Below are 9,810 nucleotides of genomic sequence, written 5' to 3' on the forward strand. Positions count from 1 at the left end.
CAAGACGACCCATAGGGCTCTAGTCCTCCGTCATCGACCCAGTCTCCTTCACATTCCATATCCGAGTTGTAACACACACTGCAATCTACACCACCCAGTTAAACGGCCTACAATATTGTCGACCTGTATGTTTCCCTGTGATAAATCCAAAAGGTGCTTCAGATCAGAGTATCAAACAAAGAAACATTACATTTTGGACAAAATCTGAACACTCACTGCATATAGACATGTAACACACTCACAGTTTGCTGTTCTACACACACCCACTCACACTGTCTCATGTCAAAGATAGGTGGCAGTGTGCACAACAGCAGAGTGGGCTCAGAGAGACACTCAGTCTAAAACAGCTCTCATTCTGCTGCTTCTTTATTGGACACAGATTCTTTTATAAAATTTAGATTAAAAATAAATAAATAAATAAAAAAAGTTTCTTCCCTATAATTTACGCAGAACTTCAACCTGCAGAGACTACAACCTGCTCAGGACCAGTGTGAGTGAATGTGTGTGTGTGTGTGTGTGTATGTGAGATTCAGAGAGAGAGAGAAAGAAAGAGAGAGAGAGAGAGAGAGAGAGAGAGAGAGAGAGAGAGAGAGTTATTCATATCTTCAGTAATACCGCTGCACTGCAAAAGAAAAAAGGTTTCAAGCTTCAGCCATCATTGTCGTGACTGTCTCGTCTCTAGCAGCTCCCATCAGATTAGGAAACCTGCTGCTGTCGTTATGTGCATATATTTTGTGTCACATACTTATGTTGGTCTATAAGGCCACACAACAAATACCGTGTGAATCAGGTCAAATTATTGAAAGCTACCAGTGTGAATAAATTAAAAATACATTTTAACCTCATAACCAGAACTGTCTTTCAATTGCAATAGATTTATTTACACACAGAGTATAGACTGGTTGTGATTTATTTTTAGATGGAGTGTATGAGACTGGGAATGAAAGACTAAAGTAACACATATGAGAATGATTTTCATGGCATGCTGCAGGTGCAGGGTCCGAGATCCAGATACAGTGTGTAATTCTGCCCTCTTGTGGCTTCCAGTAGGAAATGAATACCTCTGTCTGAAATGGGTGATATTTGTAGAAGTGCACGAAAAGGCTAAAACACATTTGATACATTTAACAAGCTCAGATTCTAGTGCTTAAACTAAACAGAATGCCTCAAATGGATATTTCAGGTCACTAAAATAAGTACGATAAGTTGTTAAAATGAATAATTACTGAGATTTCTACTCTGCAAATCTCCTATACGCAGAAGTACTTACACTGATTACAGCCTTGCTTTTGCCTTACGGCTTTATTACAGCCTTACTGCTGTTCACAATAAGGAAACTGAACAACTTATTATAGAAAGAACGTTGAGGCAAGCAACAATATTTGTAAAATAACTCCTATTTTCCGTCACAGAAATCAATAATTCAGATCAGTCCAGAACACAAACCATGAAATCTATTTATACAACAACTTGGATAAGCAGAAAATTATTTCACAAATTATTATATAAGTAATAAACAAACATATCTACAGACACTTCTCCAGGAAATTAATTAAGACAATCTTTAAAAGTCTTCATTTACTGGGAATTTAGTACAGTAATTACTGTAAGATTGCTCTCTCTCTCTCTCTCTCTCTCTCTCTCTCTAATAGACACTTGCAGTGAAATTAAACTGATACATTCAAATATATATATATATATATATATACACACATAGATTGAGGTGACACAATCACTGCATTGCACAACTCTCTACCTCTTTTGTGAAGAGTAAAAGTAAAAATAAAACACAGCTTATAGATTGCACAAAACATCCAAGTGTAAAGTGAACACTGCTCCTGTTTCCTAGTTGCAGAAGTTTTATTACTCATGAGGTAGAAAGAAAGGGCCATGTCCTAAAAATGAGAACATTTAGCATAAATTTGCTAAATTTAGCAAATGTCATTCAACAACAACCGCTAAGTGTCCGGTCCTGTCCGGATAAATCCCAGTGCAAGGCAAACTCTGAATGTAGAACATTTAGCATAAATTTGCTAAACGTGGACAGGACTGGACACATCTGCTAAATTTCTCAGTTTGTGTATCAGTGAAATATATTCAATTGTATTTCATTTTCCCCACAACCTCCATTAACGTGAATTAATAACTACATTTTAAATGCTATTTATGCCGTTCATATTACTGAAACTCTACACCTGCTGTATGCAGAAAGTGTAGAGTTTCAGTAATATGAACGGCATAAATAGCATTTAAAATGTAGTTATTAATCCACGTTAATGGAGGTTGTGGGGAAAATGAAATGAGAATGAGAACAGGAACAGTACCTGAATGAGAACAGTCATGACAATAGTTATTATAATTCCAGTGATCAGTGATCAGCAAACCTGCAGCGTGCAAAACGTGTGTCTGGTAAAGGACACGATGTAGTGATACATGCTGCACTGCGACATGCAAATACGTACAAATTTACAGAGGCACTCTGGCCCGCTATTTTGTCTGTGTTAATAGGGAATGTAATGAGTTCAACATAAAAACAACAAAAAAAAAGACAGTCATTCCTCATCACCCTTCAGCTCATTGAGTCACACACACGGAGTACCCTGTGGTTGAAGTCTTCAGGTTGGTCAGCAAATACATAGTGTCCTGCTCCTCGTATAGCCTAGAGACCACACACGAGGGAACGGAGAATGACTGACTATTTCATAAGAACCACAAAGTTTACAAATTCACTGAACACAAGTAATAATGACATTATATGTCAACATATGACGTTAACTTCAACCAGGTACTAAACACTACCCTGATATAGATACAGCAATTTTAGCCAATAACTCATTTGTAGTACTTTTTTGCTATCTTTGATGTTATGGGTCCTACATAAATCTTACAGAAAATCCACAGAAATCCGAGTTGCAGGTCAACTCCTAACAAGTAATCCGGATTAATCCCAGTGTAAGGTGAAGTCTGAATGTAGAACTCACGATTAGCTCCACGTGGGAATTTGGCCTCATTTCTTTGATTGAATTGCCGGAGTGGCCATCTATGCTGGAGCGTGACCCATAGATCACAGTAATGGGAATGTCACTGTGAATCAGGCCAACGCGCTGCAGCATGGGCCGCTTGGCCCAGCCGTATGAAATGGTCATGTTTTTGAAAGCTGTTTCACCACTACAAATAAAAAAACAACAGTTATTAGGAGTTCATTACAGCAGTAATATCAGACCTAAGTACTATTAAGTGAAATATTTTATAAATATTATTACATATTATTAAAAAAAAGATTTGAGCTGAAACTATTAATAAAGATCAATAGCATTTTGTGTAAAATGCAAGTTATAGAGATTCCACGCACACTTAAATAATGAAATAAATAAATGCACCTTGGGCTTTGGACATTAAGGTGGTAGATGTACTCTGTGACTGTGTTGTCATTAAACATGGCAGCATATTTCTTTTTAAAGTCAGGCCGCACAATCTGCACTAGACCTGGACCTGAATGGTGAGAAAATGGCATACTATAAAATAACATATTGTGCAATACAAATGTAAAGACTAACAACAGCACAATACATAACCAGCAGTGCTGCTAATATCAGATAGGGATAATGTGTGGTCTTGCTGAGTGGGGAGGGAAAAACAATGCAGTTTATTATTCCTTTCACAAAAATTGCATAGAAGCATTGTGAAGCAAAATAGTTCAGATATAAAAGTCAATGTAAATGCGGTGTAAATGTGAATCATATGATACGAGATGTCGCATGTTCTTCAGTCTTGACTCCTACTTGTAGTTGCTGAACATATTCAGTCGCTCCATATTGTATTGTATACAGTTAAATCTCTTTATCAGCATCACATCTAGTTGCCAACAGTCACTGGATGTGATCCTGGATGTCTGAACATACGATAATTATTTTATGTTTCACTCCAATTAGTTGATTGATGTTACATATACTAATCTAATGATAATTAAGTTGAACATACAGTGAAAGATCTGGTTTAACATTAATGAATTTAAAAAAATCTCCATTTATCTTAACATAAAGCAAAGGAAGCAATGGTCAAAATATTACTTATGTGTGAGGGGAAAGAATCGGAGCTTCCAGCAGTGTTGGTTTATATAAACATGTTCAAAACACCTACACGACTGTCTATCATTACAGATTTTATTTTTATTGTTAGGGAAACTGAAGACTGCTCTTTTGCATGTTTTTGAATGTTCACTTGCAGCAGTGTGCTCAGCGCAGGAGATGTTAAAGATGTAAAAACATTTAAATGGTGGCAGGCCTGTAAGCAAGCCAAATAAACACATGACCGATTTCATGATGTGCAATTATTTTGAGCAAGAGTTTTTTTATCTTATCTTACCGAGCGGTCCTGCAAGCCGAAGGCCAGCCAGTGGGTTGAAGGGTCTGAGGACGACCTCGAGGGCTTTAATCCACACAGGAAAGGGTCTGTCCTGTTCAACAGCATCTGGACACCCCAGAAAACCCCACGGCTCCACCAGGATCAGATGTTTTACTCTAAATAATGTCAAATAAACACGACAAGACTTCACTTCACTGAAAAAATCCAACGATCATAGAATAATCTGAATTTGTATGGAGAGTTTGCAATGTAATGCAATGATCATCAGAATAAACACAGCGCTAATACTGTAGTAAACTCCACACCAGCATTGCTACTTGAAAATGCTGTGTATTAACCCACTAATTTCTCTCAAATTGTTTAAAATGCTTTAATGTATTTGCAAAGCAAATCAAAACAAAACACAGGCAGACCAAAAACAGTCCAGGCCGAATGGAGTCGCCTCTGAACCACAATTACATATTTAACACTGAGGTTACGGTTCAATATCTTGTAAGAAAGAAGTGAAGGTGAAAAACAACCTTGCTTTGAGAGGAAAGTCAACACCTTAATTACACCTACAGCATCACAGCAAGCGAGAACGTTGAACAAACAGAATAGCGGTGTTCATTCAATACCAGTTAAATTACATCTCACACTGATATTTAATGATTACAACCCAGTTTTTTCTCAAAAGCAGGATGTTTTTTTAAATAGTTAACACCATCCGAAAGATATTGCACGCTAGGCCTCATTTAGCAAGCTGTGTATGAATGAATGCACTCATAAATCATTCAGAGGAGCAGTTACTTCAGAACAACTAGTTTGTGTCTTGTGGGAACTTCTGAGTGTGTGTAAAATTATGTAGACTAAAAAAAATCTCTGCGCGATTTTATTACAGTTTTCTCTAAAATGTTTAGATATTTCAATTACCCACACATTTTTTATGATCATTTTGTGAAAAGCAGCCAATTCATAGTAATAATGTGAAAGCAATCTAACTAAAACCTATAAAATAAAAGCTCTCTGACTAGAAGTTCTACTAGGACGTTCCAAAAGAAATGGCACCCTATAAAATGAGAAAGCAATGTGCCGCACTGTGTGAGGTGCAACACTGGAGATTTAACACACGCCACAATTACAGTAGGAGGGACTCGTTCACTGTGTGTTCGTTATTTAATCGTTTTCATCTCACTTTTGTGGACATCTGTAATTCTTGCTGTGAGTTTTGTACTATATGGGTATTTTATAACTTATGCACATGAGTATAAAGAGAAATCAGTGTTACTGAAACTTTTGTAAATTTTATTTCAGTTTAGGTTCAAAGAACACAGCTGAATTACTCACAACTAAGGACTGATAAATGAGAGCAATTATTATGCTAAAAGATAAAACAGTGACGCAATGAATCTTAACTGCGAACCTGGAAGGGTATTTAAGAGAGTAGGCTGCTGCCAGGTATCCGCCCAAGTTGTGGCCAAGCAGGATTACACTCTCCAGGCCTAGTTTTTCCCTCCACTCCTCGATGGACTCCACAAACTGTGTTTCGGCTTCCTGGGCGTCGTTGCTGAAATGAGGCCTGCTACTCTGACCAAATCCGAGCAGGTCAAGAGCATACACGGGTCTCTGCTGGGAGAGAGCATCCAGGTTCATAGCCCAGAGCCCCACTCCACCACCAAAACCATGCAGCAGCACCAGAGGAGTCTTCTGCTCTGCATTGTCACTGAACACCAGCGTCCACAGCTTCTTGTCATTGGAGATATGGACAAACTGCTTGGAGAACTTGCTTTGGATGGCTAATCGATGTAAAAGTGAAAGAAAGTGAAAGATTTTTTTAAAAAGGAAGGGGGACTTTAGACTTCCTTAACTTAACTGATAAAATTTAGTCAGTGCTTGTAATTAAATATAATTTCAAGATTTTGTCTTAAAGCTATAGCCAATATCAAGGGGTAGCACAAGCTAAATCTATTACCAGGAATTTTTTTGTTGTTGTTTTAAAGCAATGCTGAATCCTTTCGGTCAAAAATAAATGCACAATTATAGCATAATTGCTATAATGACACAACATTAACCAATTAAATATAATACGCACATTGTCAGTGGGATTAAATGCAGACTCCTGTTTCTACATGGTTTAAATCAAGCAGCAGAAGAGGGAGGGGGAGATAACAAATTAAACTCGTTTCTAGGTTGCTTTGACGGGAACAAATTTTCTACATCGCTGGCAGCTGAGTGTCTTATACAGCAGTATCAGCACGTCTCACTATTTGGTTATTTCAGAATTATTATTGCTCTCAACATCTGGAAGACACAGCAGGTGTCAGATAAGGTAAGGATTTTTGGCCTCTTTTCAACTCGCCTTTTATGCATGTGACTGTGTAGAAAAGGTAGAAACAGGGAAATAACTGCATAGCAATTCATATTTTAGTAATTTACTACTTAGTGTGATGAGAGAGAATGGTCAGCACTCACACTGCAGCATCCTCTCCTCTGCCTCTTCCAGTTTGCTCTGAGATGTTGGGCACCATGATGGCAGCCAGTGGCTGATCCCCCATGACCTGCAACAATTTTTAATATGAACTCTTTTTTTTATCAACTCTAGTTTTCAGCAAGAGGTTTGATAGAACTTTGAGTCACACCCAAGTTTAGGCTTAACAAAACGATTAAAATACAAAAGATGTCAAAACACAACAGAACAAAACAATGCCCAAGACAGAAAGACTACGCTTTAGACAGCAGCAATGACTGAACAAGATCTTATCAAATGATCTGATGAATCACAGTCCACCGTGTGCAGGAAGACAGGCAGTGAGACAGGAGCCAACGACAAGCAATGAAGGCATACACAAGTCCACCAAGCAAAAACTTTGACGACATTGACATCTAAGAAGTTTACTATTTACCTCAGGGTTGCATCCAGGAATTTGACAAAACTGTAGCAAAAAGTATGAATGCGTAGAAACACCAGAGCATGATGTACCAGTCTGAAGCCAAGACAACGTGAAGATTTTAGTTTTTTTGTGCCGTTAATTGTTTAATTGAAAAGGTTAGCTTGAATTATTTGTCATAACATGTCGGTTACTTCCATATTTCTTTGTTTCTTTGTGATTTAAAGTCTACATCCTAATAAATGTAAACATACATTTTCCTTTTACAAAAGTACAATATAAGGCAATCTGTTCATTTAGCGACCAGCTAAATAGATAGTGTCAGCTTCCAACTAGCTTTCAAATTAGTATACAGTTGCATCTCAATAAATTAGAATGTCATGGAAAAATTCATTTATTTCAGTAATTCAACTCAAATAGTAAAACTTGTGTATTATATAAATTCAGTACACACAGAATGAAGTAGTTTAAGTCTTTGGTACTTTTAATTGTGATAATTTTGGCTCACATTTAACAAAAACCCACCAATTTACTACCTCAAAAAAAATGAAATACTTCATAAGACTAATAAAAAAGCTGATTTTTTTGCCTTCTGGAAAGTATGTTCATTTACTGTATATATACTCAATACTTGGTAGTGGCTCCTTTTGCTTTAATTACTGCCTCAATTCTGCATGGCATGGAGGTGATCGGTCTGTGGCACTGCTGAGGTGGTATGGAAGCCCAGGTCCTTCAGCTCATCTGCATTGTTTGGTCTCTTGTTTCCCCATTTTCTCTTGACCATACTGGTTCAGGTCTGGTGAGTTTGCTGGCCAGTCAAGCAACACCAACACCATGGTCATTTAACCAGCTTTTGGTGCTTTGGGTAGTGTGGGCAGGTGCCAAATCCTGCTGGAAAACGAAATCAGCATCTTTAAAGAGCTGATCAGCAAAAGCATGAAGTGGTCTAAAATTTCTTGGTAAACGCATGCAGTGACTTTGGTTTTCAAAAAACACAGTGGACCAACACCAGCAGATGACATTGCACCCCAAATTGTCACAGACTGTGGAAACTTAACACTGGCCTTATAGCAACTTGGGCTATGAGCTTCTCCACCCTTTCTCCAGACTCTAGGACCTTGGTTTCCAAATGAAATACAAAACTTGCTCTCATCTGAAAAGAGGACTTTGGACCACTGGGCAACAGTCCAGTGCTTCTTCTCCTTAGCCCAGCTAAGACACCTCTAACATTGTCTGTGGTTCAGGTGCGGCTTAACAAGAGGAATACGAAAACTGTAGACAAACTGACACGTCTATATGTGTGTGGTGGCTCTTGATGCCCTGACCCCAGCCTCAGTTCATTCCTTATGAAGTTCATCCAAATTCTTGAATCAATTTTGCTTGACAAGCCTCTCAAAGCTGCGGTTCTCTTGGTTGGTTGTGCATCATTTTCTTCCACACTTTTTCCTTCCTCTCAACTTTCTGTTAACATACTTGGATTCAGAACTCTGTGAATGTTTGTGGCTTACCCTCCTTATGAAGGGTGTCAATTATTCTGAACAACTGTCAGATCTTCCAAATGATTGTGTAGCCTAATAAACCAAATTGAGAGACCATTTTAATGGCTCAGGAAACCTTTGCAGGTGTTTTGAGTTGATTAACTGATTGGCATGTCACCATATTCTAATATTTTGAGATTTTTGGATTTTTTTTTTTAAATTTGAGCCAAAATCATCCCAATTAAAAGTACCAAAGACTTAAACTACTTCAGTCTGTGTACTGAATTTATATAATACACAAGTTTCACTATTTGAGTTGAATTACTGAAATAAATGAACTTTTCATCTCAGTAAATAACACACCTAATAATATGTTATTATATTATATATAGAGGTGCATCTCAGTAAAAAAAAAAACACACCTAATAAAATGTTATCATATATACATGTGCATCACATTAAATAACACACATAATAATATGTTATTATATTATATATACAGGTGCATCTCAGTAAATATGTTATTATATTGTATATACAGGTGCATCTCAGTTAATAACACACCTATTAATATGAGATGTACCTGTATATATAATATAATAACATATTATTAGCCACCCGCGTTTATAACTCCAGCAAACACGAGATGTGATTATAATGATTCAAGGCATATTGGTTCGTTTCTAACGACAGCAGGAACGATGTAAACTAAATCTCGCTCTTACCCAAACTCAACAGACGCCTCGGTACCTTCAGCCATAGTTTGAGAATCACACGACTTCTGACGTCATAGCGAACTTTGGTCAACAACCAACCCGTATTCACGCTGCGTCCCAAATCACACCATATTGGGTGCCTTGTCACACTACGTAGTGTGTGAAACACTATTTAATGCCCTTTTCTAGGGCACTCATATTTAGAGAGGAACAAATTTGCGATTCAGCCATAATCAGCGCTTTACGACACTTAACTTTAAGCCAATAGTTACTTGCAAAAATACCAACATAGCTGTTTCATTTCAGAAAACGATTCTTGTTGTACAGGTGTATTATAATGTAGACAGGAAAATGATGTAATCATCGTACACAATCAACTCCCTA

The 9,810-nt window shown here is 37.5% G+C and overlaps 1 protein-coding gene across 2 annotated transcripts; it reads right to left on the reverse strand.

The window, feature by feature from the left end:
* Positions 1-2,257: 2,257 nt before the first annotated feature.
* On the reverse strand, positions 2,258-9,513 carry abhd5a (abhydrolase domain containing 5a). Of its 2 annotated transcripts, XM_060870140.1 has the most exons (8): positions 9,436-9,485; positions 7,248-7,328; positions 6,817-6,902; positions 5,768-6,140; positions 4,366-4,520; positions 3,381-3,492; positions 2,982-3,168; positions 2,258-2,659 (listed from the first exon to the last, which is right to left on the reverse strand). In XM_060870140.1, exons 1-8 carry the CDS (start codon positions 9,468-9,470, stop codon positions 2,570-2,572), a joined length of 1,119 nt encoding a protein of 372 aa, XP_060726123.1. In that variant the 5' UTR covers positions 9,471-9,485; the 3' UTR covers positions 2,258-2,569. The 2 variants fall into 2 exon arrangements, with proteins under 2 accessions (XP_060726123.1, XP_060726125.1); XM_060870142.1 differs by lacking the exon at positions 7,248-7,328 and having other exon boundaries at positions 9,436-9,513.
* Positions 9,514-9,810: the final 297 nt, after the last annotated feature.

Source organism: Tachysurus vachellii, chromosome 5 (genome assembly GCF_030014155.1).
Source record: "Tachysurus vachellii isolate PV-2020 chromosome 5, HZAU_Pvac_v1, whole genome shotgun sequence".
Classification (NCBI taxonomy): domain Eukaryota; kingdom Metazoa; phylum Chordata; class Actinopteri; order Siluriformes; family Bagridae; genus Tachysurus; species Tachysurus vachellii.

Excerpts from the sequence above, each read along its gene's own strand:
- abhd5a (XM_060870140.1), bottom strand. The coding sequence starts at position 9,470 with ATGGCTGAAGGTACCGAGGCGTCTGTTGAGTTTGG. Across the intron at positions 7,329-9,435 it reads GAGGCGTCTGTTGAGTTTGG|ACTGGTACATCATGCTCTGG; the intron begins GTAAGAGCGAGA and ends TCTTGGCTTCAG. Across the intron at positions 6,903-7,247 it reads TTCCTGGATGCAACCCTGAG|GTCATGGGGGATCAGCCACT; the intron begins GTAAATAGTAAA and ends AAATTGTTGCAG.